The 16,279-nt window shown below is 40.9% G+C and overlaps 1 protein-coding gene across 3 annotated transcripts in view; it reads right to left on the bottom strand.

The window, feature by feature from the left end:
• The window catches only part of LAMP2 (lysosome associated membrane protein 2), a 22,882-nt gene extending 7,465 nt beyond the window's left edge, over positions 1 to 15,417 (bottom strand). For 2 of the 3 annotated variants that reach the window (XM_006115401.5, XM_006115400.5), the window contains exons 1-8: positions 15,260 to 15,417; positions 9,818 to 9,936; positions 8,450 to 8,660; positions 7,655 to 7,816; positions 6,657 to 6,877; positions 5,899 to 6,018; positions 5,095 to 5,173; positions 3,909 to 4,076 (exon numbers count right to left, since the gene is read on the bottom strand). In XM_006115401.5, the coding sequence (XP_006115463.1) occupies positions 3,909 to 4,076; positions 5,095 to 5,173; positions 5,899 to 6,018; positions 6,657 to 6,877; positions 7,655 to 7,816; positions 8,450 to 8,660; positions 9,818 to 9,936; positions 15,260 to 15,338 (1,159 nt within the window). In that variant the 5' untranslated portion in view covers positions 15,339 to 15,417. Of the gene's footprint in view, positions 1 to 382; positions 2,656 to 3,908; positions 4,077 to 5,094; positions 5,174 to 5,898; positions 6,019 to 6,656; positions 6,878 to 7,654; positions 7,817 to 8,449; positions 8,661 to 9,817; positions 9,937 to 15,259 lie in introns of those variants that run through there. The other variant, XM_006115402.5, reaches the window with a different exon arrangement.
• Between the last annotated feature and the right edge of the window lie 862 nt (positions 15,418 to 16,279).

Here is a 16,279-nt window from a genome sequence, read left to right on the forward strand (position 1 = left end):
CCTATTAATCTTGGCTATAACCTAGTCTGTTTAAGTTTGACTACTGAAATTAATTATATTTTGTAAGTCCACTTGAATAGAGAGGTATTACAATTCACTACAAGTGGGACAGTCAATATTCTAAAGAAAGTAATTTAATATTTATACTAGTGTTTTTAGAAAAGAGACTACTCTATAAGCAGACAATCCCTGCTAATGCACTTCAGAAAGATGGAGAACAACAGGACAAGAGAAGATTAAGAAAAGTTGTCCTACAATTCCAGCAATTAGGTTGGAGACTGATCTAATATAAGAACTCAATCATTTTTAGTCAAGAGGAAGTCTTTTTTGTGATTACTACAATTCAAAGAAATCATTGCTTTAATTAAAAAAGTTACCAAGATTCCTTAAGAAATAGAAGAATCTTTATTGTTTAAAGGAATATGTAGATTAAGCCGACAAGCAAGTCCCCACGGAGAAATACAATACAGAAAACTAGTGGTTTAAACACATGTATGAAACTTGATGTTTACATGAGCTAGTTACCTGCACATTGAATCTAGTATTTGGAAAGCTAATTCCTTGAATAAATCCAGTGTTTTTTCTTAAGTTAATATTTTTACACCTTCAAGAGATGGTGAAAGTTTAATCTGAAATTCAGAAATAGAGCTTGCATATGGAAACATGGGAAATATAAAATATTAGATGGACAAAAATAGCTGTAATAGGTATATTTTTAATCAGCACTTAACTGGCACATGTAAACAACAATTTCTGGCGTTCTATGAAGACAGTGTTACAATTAAATATTTTAATATAATTTATGTTTTTGGAGAAATTTGCAAAATAAGAATTAAGTTTGAAAATAGTTCCTCCCATTTACATGTCTAGTTTTGTTAAGGTTGATAGACTTAAGCCTGAGTTCTGCTGGGAATAAGCATTATCTAATTGTTCCTTCAATTTTAGAAGAACTGTCTTAAATATATAATAGCTGCTATTAAATCTCATGTTGTTACTGAGACCCAATTAGTATTAGATTTTTAAGAGCACAAAAGTCATATAGCTCTGTATAACTTTAACAAGCATCTACCACCATGACAATTCCAAGCCAATTTTAAGAAATTTGTAACTAGATTTCCCCATGAAACTCAGCCTGCCCTATGTTCATTAATATGACCAATCCAAGTTTATCACACAAAACTTATTCCTTTTTGGAAAGGCCACCTTTTTATATGATGCACTATGAATTACACCACTAATTAGGAGATTTGAAAATAAGCTCTTAGATAGTGAGGGCTAGTCCCTGGAGAGCTGCAGTTTAAGGAACAGTCCAATGGCATTACAGGTTTGTGTTTTAAGTGGAGGACCTACTGCAAATAAAGAGAAAGTTGCACTGAGTCATACTTTTGCATTCTTCACCGCATTAGTAACTCCTACACACAAATGCACAATTTTCACATTTCTGCACAGCACACAATTAAGTACAAAGTTCATGAGTCAGCAATTAGATGCCATCGTGTGACAGTTACAATGCAAATTGTTAGCAAAGAACCATTTAATATGGATACTTAATATGGATATTTAAAACAGGTGAAGTTGTGAGAATTGATTTTAGACCATTAAACTGAGAGCTTCTTTAACAGACAAAGGAAGTGACAAGACAGACTTTGAGCAAGGTATGCTTGAATTAAGTGCCCTTTAAGTCCTAGAAATAATTATTTATTCCCTTTTAAAGACTGGTGCCAGCAAGAATACTGTACCACGGTAGATTTGTCTGAGTTTTGATATCTTAGAGGATACCAGGTTAAAACAGTAAATTGGTTCCTGTTCACTTGTGCACTGCAATTTTCTGAAGCATTTTGAAACGGCTTTAACTACAAGGTAAGCCAAGTTAAATTTAAGTTACCCCCTTAATTTTCATATGTAAACTACAGGAATGAAGCTACCAAAATGAGAGGCTACTGCAGCTCATTGGAATTAAATGGGTTACTCCTGTCACTTCAATGTAAGCTTGCTTGAAAAGCCATTAGCATGGCATTTAGTGCTATGAGCCAAAGATGTACTAGGCACTTTGAAGACCCTGGCAAGCATTCCAGGTTTAATACATCATTAAAGGCACCCAGGTTATCCTGCAAATTGTGACAGTAACTGAGGAATGCAGGTGAGACAAGTTTAATGCAATTTTACAAGTTGTCCAGTGCATCATTTTAGTGCTCCAATTTAGGCTGTTCCCTGCGTCACTTAGTATTCGTAATACATACATGATTCTCAAGTGACTTGCAAGGTAATAACTTGAACCTAATAATTTGTCAAATAAGACTTGTATGCCACTTCTAGTAGTTATAAAACTGTTTCTTTGTTCAGGAAGCAGAGTTAGATCCCCAGTGTTTATCTGACAAAATAATCAAAAAGAGAAAGCACCCACAGTCTCCAGCCCTAAATAGATGATGCAAATGTTTACTTGAAGTTTGTTTGCATTTGGGAACTCGCACTTGCTTCATTTAAAGTGAGACTGGAACAGTAATCACATTCAGATTTACAAGGTTTGATATCCAGCATAGGTTTTTCTTCTGCCAATTATGTAAGCAATCACTATAATGATAATCAAGCCCGCAAGAGCAGCGCCAACTATAATTGGTATTAGAATGGTGTCATCATCCAGCGGACACTCCTGGGCTGTAGATGAGAAAAAGGTGGTAACAAGAAATAAATAAAGAGACAGTATGCTATGGTACTTCTCTTGGGAAACAAAACTATTTTCCTTAACATGAAGGCTCAAAGTTACTGGAAATATTTCTCATATCTGTATAGTTTAGTAAGAATACTGTACAGATTCATGGGTAGTTTCCCTATGTGCTATTCAGAGTTAGCAGATCAATGCACTTTTGGTGCAGAAAGTAGCATATTTACTAAAAAATGTTTAACAGGCTTTGAAGATATTGTAGGGCGTAAGTTTATGTCAGTTTATCAAATTACAGTATCAATTCTATTGGAGATTTAAATGCAAAGCTAGAAAAAAGCCAGGTTAGTGCAAGCCAGGCTGAAGTGCATACACAGATGTTTTATATTAATACAAATGTATGGTTCCAGTGTTGAAAATCCAGATGAAGATGCACTAAGCTAACATGTGGATGATGATAGCAGGGAGCACCAATTGTAGTAAGAATTCATTTAGTAATGTTTAAGGCAGCATTCAACATTACTATGAGGTGAGGTCTTCCAAAAAAAGATTTGAGACGCTTTTCACCTCCCATTCTAACTTACAATTTTCAGTCTACAACTCAGAAGTGAGCTGCAAGCATTAATGAGCATCTGTTGAAAACTAGGTACAGTATGTTACATTTGGCCTTCCACAATGAGAACTAGAACTGTTTATACTGCATCTCTTCAGAATTACTAGAAAAGATTATTTTCCACAGCCTTAGTCAATGCAAGATTGTTCTTTGCAGTAAGAGCTTTTTCCATTTTTTTGGGATTCTTATCACTGGAGTCATCCTTTCCTCCTCTAGCCCAATGAAAAAGCTTGGATAACATTCAGCAGAAGTGGTCTTTCCAAGCTTCATCCCATTATTTCTGGGGCAGTCTGGATAGCCTCCCTCACTCCCAGCATTTGCAGCTTTCAGTAATAGTATGGAAATCCTAACTCCCTAGGTTTTATATAAAGGTCCTGTTGTCAGTTTGTGATATGATTTTTTTTTAAAGCAAGTTACTTCAGGGCTAATCACTAATTAAAAGCCAGGTGTTCATATCAACCAGGAGAGAAGGCTGGTGCTGTTTCCAAATGGGAGTCTGAGGCTCATTTTAGCCTAAGCAAAAATAACATACCAGCCAATTAGTTATGCTAGTATCCATACAGCTATTATCCACCCCTATGTTATGAACCTTGTTAGAGCATCCTACAAATCTGCTTGATATTGTGTTAGTCTTACCTTTAGAATATCTGTCGTCTTCCACTCTGAATGGCTGAATCCTTAGATCAAAAGTATGTATTTGAAGGTCTTCAGTCACCACAACAGACTGCTCTTTTTGGCACATGTATGAACTGCCAAGGAAGGTGTCCCAGAGGCTGAGGTTGTTGTTTCCAGCATTTAAAGGTTCTTAAAATAAAGATTTTAATATGGACACTTGAGTTTTCTCTAGACTAAAGAAAGCCTACAAGTGTGCCAAGTTCAAAAGGTGTGCTAACAAAATAAGCCTATTTAGCTGAAGGCCACCAAGTCCATTTCTCAGCACTGTTCACTCTGAGGTGTGGTCATGTAGCAATTTAGAAGATTTACTAGTTTGTTGACTAGAGGAATTCAGCTTCTGTACAGAAGGCGGCGACTTAAAGCAGTTACATTTTCAGAAGATCTAAGTCACTAATCTACTCACGTGTTCTTGCATTGCCTTGCATCACTGCAATGTAAACTGCTTATACAGCTATACTTTTTGGCTTAGACATCTTGTTATAGATATTAATTGCCAACATATTAACAGTAGGCCTGCATGACCCAAGCCCCCAACCCCTATTTAAGAATTTTAAAATTAAAAACTGGTTTCTAGAGTGCTACAGAGATCTCAGTGATCTAGAAGACGGCTGTTCTATATGGATGGGAAACTTGATGTTTAAGCAAGTGTTTTAGTAGAACAGTGGTTCTGAATTTCATAGCACCCCCCCTTTGTATCTGTATCCTTCATGGCTCCGCCTTCCTGAAAATCTATACTTGTACAGGGGCAGTACATATACCAGGCACTAGAAACTTGTGGGGATACAAAATTTTGTATCCCCAAAAAAACTGCAGATATCTGCATCCACAGATGTAGAGACCCAGATAAAAAGCAGATATCTGTGGATTTGCATATCTACCAGGCACCCAGCTCTGAAGGCAATTGTGTGTCAGCAGCAGTGCTGAAGTGTGTGTGTGTGGGGGGGGGGGGAAGAGAATGGTAAAGTGATATTTATCAATATCACTTCACATCAGACTTTGTGCCCATTACCACCCTTACTTCTGTGCTGTTGCCTAGTCCTTGGTAGGACTTCTGAAGGCCGTCCTCCCCTCCCAGCAGTCCATCCCTTCTTCCCCCAGCAATGATCCCCCATACCTCCCTCTGATACTAAGCCATAAAGCATCTTACCAGAGCCATTTACAAAGCTGATCAGGGTGACGTTCACTTCCCTCAGGTAGAATTTTGGTACGTTTCCACTTGTGTTTTTCTGTTTTAAGAGAAAACTCCCATGATGTTAAAATTGAAGGTTATCCCATACACACAAGTACATATACATTTAAAAGTACATACTGCAGGAATGATCTTCTAAACTACAAGCATGAAAAAGCATTTACTGAAAGGCTACATGTGAGTTCAGTCACTTTAATAGGACGTACATCTGTGCATTAGACAGGTTACTGAACCAGGACACCTAGCAGCAAAAAATTAGAATGTGCGCTAGGATAGGGATGCAAATGGTTAACCAGTTAACGACTAAGCCTCACTCTATTACTGGTTCTGGCTAACTAGTACTGGCTAGAGCAGCTCCCTGCCCTCCTTGAGAAGTGGGTTGCTCCAGCCCCCCAGGACCCACCATGGGCAAGGGCTGTTCCAGTCAGTGACTCAGAGTACCCCTGCCTATAGGAGGTCCAGCTCACCCTCCCCCGTCACAAGCTTCATACTACTGAGTGTGCAGTTTCTGTAACCACTAGGATTTTTAACAATTATGTGGTTACATTTAAATTACTCCTAGAGTAGGGGGTGTAAAAAGTAATCTTGGGCAGTCAATTAAGAAACTCAGTTGCGTCACCTGAAGTGTAAGATGCCAGCCACCTCTACAACCCCGTAAGAAACAATGAAAAAGCATTTAAGACACAGGCACTATGCAAATGTTTACACAAGAAATGAAGATTTTATTGGAAGTCTAGTGCTCACTCGTAATATGTTACTTACTAAAGCAAAGGTGAAATCAATAAACCTTCTGTTGCTGTCGTTCAATTGCAGAGTAGCAGATGTGTTGCCACAGCTACCAGTGGCAGCAGTTGTCTTTGGGTTGATGTTAATCAAAGCAGGCTGAAATTAAAACCAAACGTTTGTCAATCAAGAAGCTTCTAGCTGTTCAAAAAAAGACAATCTGCTGCTGTCAGAAGGATTCCCTATTTCTCTCTCAATATCTCGTCTTACTCTAGAAGAAAGAATCAAACCAGGTAAGTCAGTCTACCACAGCATGAAGAATCCTATTTAGCCAAAACATTTTAGTGGCACTAAAGGCTAGCAGTACTGGACAAGATAGGAAAAGATCTTGCCCACCGACACTCCCCCATTCAACGGTTATGGAGCACAGGACATATCCTTTGTTTATTTTGTGCATCAGATATTATAGCTCTGGCAATCAGATGCCTTAATTCGAGCTCCCCCTGCAGTTAAGCAGAGCATCTGCAGACTCCAGCCTTAAGCTACTGAAATGCCCTGGTTAAGTTACAATATCAAGCATGGTATGCCTCAGCAAGTTACCATTTTAAACAGGTAGGTCGTTTTGGAGCTACAGAGTATCCCTCAGATACATATGGAATAGAGAGGACATATGTAACACTAAGGTAATGCCAAATATTGGTTGAGACTTTAGTCACGTATCTATATTTAAGCAAAATCCCCCACTATTGCAGCAATCTTAGAAGAGGTCATTGCTTTTAAGATACTAAAACCAGCACCTTCTCTTGGGAGGCATTCAGCTGCAGCCCAATTGTAGCCAGAAGACAGGTTTTACCACCATTTTTAAGAGAATAGTTTCCAATGAATGGTTTCTCCGCTGGCTTAGAAGTTGTAGTTGGGGAAGGTGATGAAGCAGTAGTGCTAGGTAAAGAAGTGAAGTTGGCAATAGTGGGCATAACAGTAGTTGAAACAGTAGGTTTATCAGCATCACATATAGAATCTGAAAAAAAAAAGAGAGTAACATGACTTCACAGCTACAAAACTGAACCTCCAACAACTGACTGTTCTACTGTCTTTTTTGCAGAGGGGAGTATTTTAGCCTTAAGTATACTACAGTGTCTCCTGCTCTGTTTCGTTTTGGTAAAATCTTTCACAATAAAGCATGCAGTAACAGTGAAGTATTTCAAACAGAATAGTCTTTCCATTAAGAGTAACAGAAGCAGCAATATAGTTCCATTCTGCACTGGCAAAGTTAGGAAGTGGTCACCATGCTAATATAGCAGATGAAGGCAGTAGGCAGAGGAAGTTCTGGCCAAGCTACTGGCTTTAAAGGAAAAAAGCTTAATATAAGCCTTTGACAAAAGGTGTCATATACTAAGATGCACACAAAGCATATGAGGCTATTTGTTAGCCACTGCCAAACTGGCCCCCGACAATCAAAATACTGGATATAACAAACAGGCAGTATAACTTGCTTACAGAGGTACCTTAAGATTCAGATATAATCTAGTTTTAGTGATACTTGAATTAGTTGCAGCAGCATATTCAAAAATACCAAGTCAGCTAGTAAATACTCATTAGGAATTGCATTTTTCCTAATGTGTCTGCATCACTGATTTAGTTTCATATCAGCAGTTAGCTCATGATGTGCACAAGGACAAATGCATGTTCATACTAATGTTGTTTCAAGAGTTTAGTCAAGGTAAGTAGCAATTCACGATTTTGCAACATGAAAGTCACATTGGATAGAGCCACCATGCAATTTTAAGCGACTTACCATTTTTACTAACAGTGCCATTTTGAACAAAAGCCTGCAGAGTGACATTCCAGAAGAACTGAGACACATTTGCAACCTCAACAGAGTCCAGGTGATGACATCTGTAGACAGTATTCAGTCGGACTGGATGCAGAGTGTCATTTGCAACAATAGTAATCACTTCTATAAGCAAGAGTACAGTTTAATCTTCATGTGTTTGAGAGAAAAGTTTACAATTTAAGACCGCTAACTGAATTAAATGCAAGGAGCAGAATTCCCATAAATGTAGTTACCTTTAACATCTCTTTGCTATGCATTTCCCTTCAGGTCTACTTTTTCAAGTATTGTAGAGCTAACTAAACAAGTCTTAGAAAATAAACTGCTCATCCCAGCAGGATACTTCCTTTTAAAACTGTTATCAAGGTACAAGAAAGGAATCCAAAGCTACTGCTTTGTTACTAACTGTGCAAGATTCATAATCTTTTTAGTGAAGTGCTGTGAATTGTAAAGATTTGTATTGTAGCACTAGTATTTTTAGAGACTGACCAACTCATTAAAATCAGCAAGCATGTAAAACTTTCCTCATCCATATTGAGAAAGATTCTAGTAGATCACTGCAATTATAAACAGTAACTTGAATCTACAACATTCATAAGAACTGACAAGATGCTCTTATTGGTCTACAACAGTTGTAAGAAAAACAGACCAGGGCAGAGATACGAATAGCTATAAAAACAGTAGCAGTATGGTACACTGCAGTAAACGCTAGTTTTGGTCATGTTCAGCTACATCGCAAGATAAAATCCCACATTTTACCTTTTTTTTTAGCATCTTTAAAGGCTACATCACTGGTATTGTAGGTAAATGTGATGATGTTCCCTCGATAAGTTTCATTTGTCTTAGTAAAGTTTAAACTCCAAGAATGACCTGCTCCAAATTGTATTGCTAGTAGTGGGTCATGTGTCTTATTGCCACAGGTGCTTCCCTTATGCGTTACATTGGTAGATGGTTCTAGAGTTACATTTTTCTAGAAGAGAAAGGTAGTTAATTCAGACAGACATTCCCCTCATTCTGGAGTATTTCCTGGAAAGTCTCAATTCTGTAGAAGTGGAAGCTTCCTATTTGTTTCCATTAGGAAATGTTGTGTGGAACAGCTAACTGAACTCAAAGAAGGGTTAAGAAAGTTACTCCATTATACACATTGTTCTAAAGTTTACCACCACTGGAATTAGAAAAGTGCTGTGTTGGACTCAGAATAGAAGTTGAAAAATCTAGCCAAAGGTCTTATCTTGCCTGCAAGACACTAGCATTTAGATTAGTGGTCTCCAACCTTTTTATTCCTGGTATTTTTCCAAGTGTAAGGACAAACCAAGATGTGCCCCACCTTTCCCTAAGGTCCCACCTCACTCACTCCATCCCCTGCTCTCATTTACTGACTTTTAACAGGGCTGGGGCAGAGGGTTGGGGTTCAAAAGGAGCCGAGTGGTGCTGACTGAGGAGTATCAGAACTAGGGATGTTCTGATACTAGCCTGGTGCTATGTGTGCTGGCTTTTATTCAGGCAGGCAGCTCCCAATGGCCACTTTCTAGCCAGAAACTGGCCAATGGGATTGTGCTGGAAGCAGGGGCAGTACCTGAAGCCTCCGCCCTGGATCAAAGTTTTGCAAGAGAAATGGCCCAGGTGCTGATTTTCTGAGTAGTGTGTGGGGCAAGCAAGGGAGTTTGCCTGGGGCTCCCCACTGCACCCATGGGCTGGATCTAGTGGCTTGGCAGGCCAGATTCAGTCCGCAGGCCATATTTTGTCCAGGCCTGTTCTAAAATAATTTTGTGACCCCTCCTCCTACACACTGCTTTGTGTGTTAGGACCCTTACAATTACATCACCATGAAATGTTAAGTTTAAAAAGGCAAAAATGATGAAGCTTACTATTTTTTTAAATCCCATGACAAACTGACCAAAATGGATCATGAATTTGGTAGGGCCCTAAGCATGACTGAATGGTGTGATTGAGTTTTAGGAAGGACTTAGAAATCAAATATTACAAATATTACAAGATTAGCAGCCTGATACTTAGCCTACTTATTGGAGAAAGAAAATTTTGTTTTGAAGTTTCTCAAGACTGAACATGGAAATGAAATGAATAGTACTTCTAACAGCAGAAGTTAGCATTAAATTCAATACTTACATATTCACTACTGTTTGTTTCATATTTTATCAAGAAGCTCATCATCCATTTTGCATATATGCATGTAGTATTGGAGGAATCTTTCACCTCTACTTCCACTGCATGTGACTGGAAAACCCCTATAATATATACAGTAATTGTTTGCATGTAAGACATTGATACTTCATTTTACAGTGTATTTCACAAATTAATTCACTACAAAATGTTTTAAACAGAGCAAATTCTTTCGGGTTTACATTAATTTTACTAGAGACATGAAGGCTACTTGATTTTCTAATACTAGAATTAGCAACACGATATAACTTCTAGATTTAAGTTAAGTTCTGGAGCTTTTATCTTGTCTTGCTACAAAGTAAAGAACATTTCACACAGACATTTAGCTCAGCAGAATTCACATTTTACGTAAAGGTAGCTAGGAAGCAAGATGTTTAGAAAGTTTGAGCACATTGGAATTTGTACTTGAGCTAAGCAGCTTGTCAGATCTTAAGAGGTTATGTCATTAATTCATTTAATTAATATTTGAACACTGAAGAAGTTTTGTATGTCAAGACAGAATTCCCTAAACAAGATGGTAAGAATGGCCGTAAAGAGTCATTATGCTCTGTTTTAGCAACAGATATGACCTAAGGCAGGGCTAGGCAAATTATGGCCTACAGACTGCATGAAGCCCAACAGAGCTTCTGACCCATCCTGTAGGATTACCAGGCCAGTGGCACATTGGGGCTAGGGCCGACTTCCTGCCCCATGCCACTCTCAGAAATCACTGGCACATCCCTGCAGTCCCTGGGAGGAGTGAGGGGGACAACAGGGCTTCATGTGCTGCCCTCACTAGCAGACATCATCCCTGCAGCTCCCATTGGCCAGGAATGGGGAAACTGAACCCCAACTCCAGCCATGAACCCCTTCCTGTGCCCCCAACTCTGCACAAGTCCTACACACATAGCCTGCCACCCACCTTCCCTACCTAGATGTGGCCCTCTGGCCAAAAAGTTTGCTCGCCCCTGAACTAAGGTGGCCTGCAAATTGAGAGTCTGTGGCTCTGTACCTTTCTTAAAATTGTGTTTTAGTTTCTGGACTTTAACCGAAGAGCCTAGTTAGTAAATTTAGTTCCCCTTCTGACTATAGATTGTCAATGCTACAGGTGTTTAAAAGTCTAACTTATGGGCACTTCTTAGTCAGACTTCACTTACTTGGTATCTACATTATATTACTAGCTTACCAGATGACCAGTCTTCCAGAAAAGAGACTAAAAATGCAGGACTTGACCAATAAAAAACAAGCCATTCCACAAAAACCACCACAAACCCTGTTTTAGCAGCATAGATCTCAAGTTTCTTTTCCTACAGAATGCTGAAGATTTTTGACTGAGTTATTCTCAAAGGCATTTTGAGAGAGACAGTATATAAAAAAAAAATCTAACAGTGGAAACTGGTTCAGCTTGTAGACTCCCTAGCTGCTGACAGGTAAATCAGCTTTGAGACTGGGCTACAATTTGCTATTGTTTCCCAAATATTATCTTTTATATTCAAATGACTACTTAAATCCAGTGATTTAAGTGATAGTGATAGCCAGTGTGTGATAGTGAGTCACACACTATCATTATTGACAAGCTAGAACTGACTTACTCTTATTATGGAAAGTGTAGCACCAAACACCAAGTTTCAGAAGCTTTACTGAAGGAACTTTGAAATATTAAATTGTACTTGTTACCACTACAAATTATTTTTATTTAGAGAGATTATAAATTAGGGAGATTACACTTAGATGCTTTTAGTATAGCAAGTGATTAAGACTCCAGTTTGGTTTATCCAAAAAGTGTAAGTGTTAAGAAATTTTAAATACAAGTGTCGCAATGCATAAGCCAGCTTGCCTATGCATGGTCATTTGTTAATAACGTTTCAGTGTTCAGAAAAAGCCAGTCAAAACTCCAAAAAGTCAGTGTTAGTACTTAAGGGTTTACAGTTTTGATCTACACACTCTACTTTAAAAACCAAAACAAAGTCTGTAATGTACAAGTTTCAAAACAACTTCCACTGGAGAGCACATATGTAAGCATTGACTGAGCTGTAAGGAATTGCGAAACCTGGTCTTAAGCAAGCATTCAAGCTTCCCTACCAGACCTTGTAAGTACTAGTCAGCCCTCAGCTACTTAATACCCCCCCCCATTCTTCAGAGAAAAACTTGCGCCTAGTACTAGACATTTTTCTTTAACCTCTCAAAAATGTTGCCTTCACCATGCTCCTGGCCCCTCTACTCTAATATGACAGGCTATCATGCATCTTTGAGCTTAGCAGACTGTACCCATTACAGAGAGAGTCCAAACGCCTCTGCACGTGACCATTACCAGAACTTGTCTCAACAAACTATTTCTAGAGACTGGAAACCTGAATATTGCAGTTATAGAATGTTTCACTTTCGTGTGGGTTTTTTTTTTTTTTTTACCATCACATTCAGTAAGGGAGATGCTTAGTGTTGCTCGATAAGAATCGCTACCATTTCCTGCTCTAGATAAGATAGGAGAGCAGTCTTACAGCAAGATGTTAGTAAAAGAAGTCACATGGAAATAAAGTCCAGAGGTATAGACATAAGAGTGGCAGTAATATAAACTTCATAATCTTCACATTATTATATATTAAAGATTATGATAGTTCTTTAAAACCATGGCAGTTATTCAAGACCACAACATGATTTATTAAGACAGTCCAAATTTTCATACGTATTCTACGAGCCACAGAGCACAATGCATGTAGCACTGAAATTACTATCTTCATATTGCCTAATCCTATGCTGCTTTTAAGACAAGACACTCATAGCAAGGACTCGGTTCTATTTTGTGCTGCTGACTTGCTCTGCAGCACCTGAATAAGTCTGCCTCATTTTCATTTTATGAAAAAAAAGCTACTGATGCACCTTCAAATAAAGTAAAGATATTTGAACAAAAGTACAACTGAAGTGCAGCATTCTCCTTTTGTCTTGCAGCTGAACTATTCCAATAAGAAAGAAGAATGACAGCAGAATTTAGAGCAATACCCTATATATGTAAAAAGTGCTCTTCCTGTTACTAACAATTACAAAGGATGTCTGGTTATAGTGGTGGGCCCTATTCAAAATGGAAAGTTGGATAACCTGGTTTTACCTCAAGCCTACATTTTCTAACCCACCCATCACCACCTGCAGAAATAAATTTGAAAACAATGATAACTTCTGATTCCTCTGGGAAAGTAATTTGTTCTGATGTGATGTGGATGCAGCAGAAGCTAGGGTTACCATACATCAAAAGTTTCCAGAAATAGCCTCTTTGAGCCTGCTTTCTCTGGGTGAGAAAAGATTTCAAACATGGGGGGTGGGGAGAAGGCTTGCAGAGCAGGCAAGCTGCAGCTCAGAAACAGCGCTTATTGCTCCCTTCCCTGCATCTGATTTGCCCATTCCCTGCAAGCCACAGCTGCTGGATCCCTCCCACACTCACCCCAGTCCTAGGGGAGGAATCCCAAAGGGCTTGTGCCAGCTGCCCTGCTACACTGACACCAAGTGACACTTTCCTCAACTCCACTGAGTATCCCCCAGGTTTCTTCTTCCCCAAGCATCCTTTATTTTGGGAATCTGGAATACGGTAACACTAGCAGTAGCAAGTGGCGGCACTTACCACTACAAGTTTTGCTGGAATAGCTAGGCCAATGAGAGGTGTGATGAAGTGTGATTTGTGACTGAAATAGCTGTTCTGGCAGAGAAGTATGTCAAAGACCAGACTCCTGATCCAAAAGAGAAGTGCCACTTTGAAAAACACTTCACCTGCTGAGTTGTCTGGTGAAAACCACAGGCTAGCTACTCTCACTTTGGATTAGTTCACCCAGTGTGAAAGGATATTGTGCCAAACGCACCAAATGAAGAATTACTTGCATCCATTAAGGTGTGGGGAAAGATGCCACTTAAAGTTTACCCAGCAGAGTATTACTCCAGCATACTCTGTACAGTTTGGATTTCTACTTGGCTTATTTGGACCTGCAAAACTGTAAAGACCAATTTGGCTACAAGTAAGAACATGTTTTACAGGAGGAGACTCTTGTTCAGGTATTTACAGTTACAGTTTTAGAGTGCTCTTGTGGAATACCCAGTATTTCAAGTAACAATGTTAATCCAACAGCCCAGAAAGCCATCAAAATGCAGTCTGTTGGTCCAAATAAGTTGAGAGATATATGACAAAAAGCTGGCGACTACTCCCCTATCCTTTTTCATTTTATTCTCCTATCCCTCTGGATAACTTAATATTAACCTGACAGCATAATTCTGTAAAAATATCAATACACCAAGGCTGGAAACAGCCTTTTCAACAAGTCAGGATTGCAATTAATTAGAAGAAATCAAATTCAGCACCATTTTCACTTTGCATAGGAGATCACATTGGGAAGACCTAGAGTTAGCACTTCTAGTCCATGTCTGTTCATCCCTATATAATGGTACACACTTCTATCCTAAACAGTAGCAAAAACAAACCTAAAGCCAGTTTGAGTTTGCAGTGAGAGAAAATCCAGGCCTTATAGTACAGAGTCCAAACTGAAATGCCACATTAAACAAAACAAAAAAATGAAGCCGTTAGGTAGACTAGGAAGGATTAAAGAAGCATTTCACAGACACCATGGGTCTGTTTAACACATAGAAGAAGGGAAGACTGGGGGGCAAGGAAGGGAGCACACCCTGGAAAAGAAGAAATGGAGAGTTATGACTGCCCCGAATATCATGTTGGAGCATCTTTACTGTGCTTTTGCCTGAAGCCCAGTTGTGCTCTCAGGGCACCCTCCCAAAGGTGCCAGAAAAGCAGCCACACAAGTGCCAGGAATGCTCACCCCGCCTCCTTCTCAGGGCTACCCCCCAGCACACCCTTGAGGGCCCAGCAGAGCTGGTTTGAGTGCAGGGGACTCATCCCCATCACTCCCAGGGCAAAAACCTCTCCCCGTGGTCTGAGCCTTGCCTCGAGGGACCAAGCTCCGGGACTTGGCGCACCTGCGAGCGAGATCCGCAACGCAACGCCCGGCCCCCAGCAGCCATCGCCCACTGCGCAGACATGACCCCCCCGCCCCTCCAAAACACATTCGCGCTACACGCAGGAGCCCCCCCCAAAGTCCACCCCCACCCGCACAGAGCGCCCCTACGCGCAGAAAGCCCGCGCCCACAGCCCCTGCACTTATCCCAGGGCACCCCCACCCCTTCAGAGAGCTCCCCAGAGCGCCCCCCTCCGCACAGCCCCGCCCCCAGAGCGCCCCCCTCAGAGCGTCCCCGCCCCCAGAGCGCCCCCCTCCTCAGAGCGTCCCCGCCCCCAGAGCGCCCCCCTCCTCAGAGCGTCCCCGCCCCCCCGGCATGACCCCTCCCGAAGGACTCGCCCGCAGGCTGCGGAGCTAGCCCCCGCCTCTCCCCCGCCTACTGGGCGCGCCGCCGCCGAGCACTCACCGGGGCCGCCGAGCACCAGGAGCAGGAGGCAGCCGCAGGTAAGGCTGAGGGGCCGCGACCAAGAGCAGCGCGTCGCCATGCTCACCAGTGTTGGGGCTCTGCGTGACGAACGGGCGGGCGCAGTGAAAGCGCAAGGCCGGTCATATGAAGGGGAGGAGCCCTCGGCGGGCAACCAATCACAGAGGCGCCTCACCCCACCATTAATTGTATGGGTCACAGGCATAGTCGAATTTATAACTAAGGCGGGCGGGCACAATATAAGACTAAGGGTCCAATATAAGACTAAGGGGACATCTGAGAATAAGGGGGAAAAAGGACTACATCAGCAGTTCCCAAACGTTTGTGCTAGGGACCCCTTTCACACAGCAAGCAACTGCGTGCGACCTATCTTATACATTGAAAACACTTTTTAATATTTTAACACCAGACCATTTCCCAGAATGACATGAGGGGAAACTAAGTTGTGGTGCCCGTGTTAGAAAGTGCTGAAGAACTTTTTCTCTAAGAATTTCTAGTGCTAGAATAGCGGGAGGGACTAGAACGGGACAAGGAGCCCACTGATACGGGACTAAAGAGGTGGAGGGAGAGAAACTGACTAAGGGGGGGGGGACTGGGAGCAGAGGAAAGAAGTGGGAATTAGGAACTAGTTGACTGGGAGGGTGGACAAGGTGTGGGCGAGTTTGGGACAAGGAAACCGGGAAGGGGAGACAATTGAGGGAATCAGGAAGTGGGTGGGTAAGCAGATTACACTGAGATTAGAGTCGTCGTCCTGGGAATGAGACTGGTCAGAGAGCTAGAAGGGAAGGGAAAGGAGGAGGCATGGAGACTGTGGACAAGAAGTTGCGGTGGGTGGGTGGAAATAATAGGCATTTGGTATTGGCTGTGGAAAGGGGAAAATTGGGAGTCAAACAAATGATTTGGAGTAGAAGACTCAGACTGGGTGGGTTTGTGGATGCTAGCAAGATGGGAGGAGTTTCAAGTACTTTTTAGAATTTTAATTCAAAGTGATCTCAACAAACT

Source organism: Pelodiscus sinensis, chromosome 13, assembly GCF_052426305.1.
Source record: "Pelodiscus sinensis isolate ZL-2025 chromosome 13, ASM5242630v1, whole genome shotgun sequence".
NCBI lineage: Eukaryota > Metazoa > Chordata > Testudines > Trionychidae > Pelodiscus > Pelodiscus sinensis.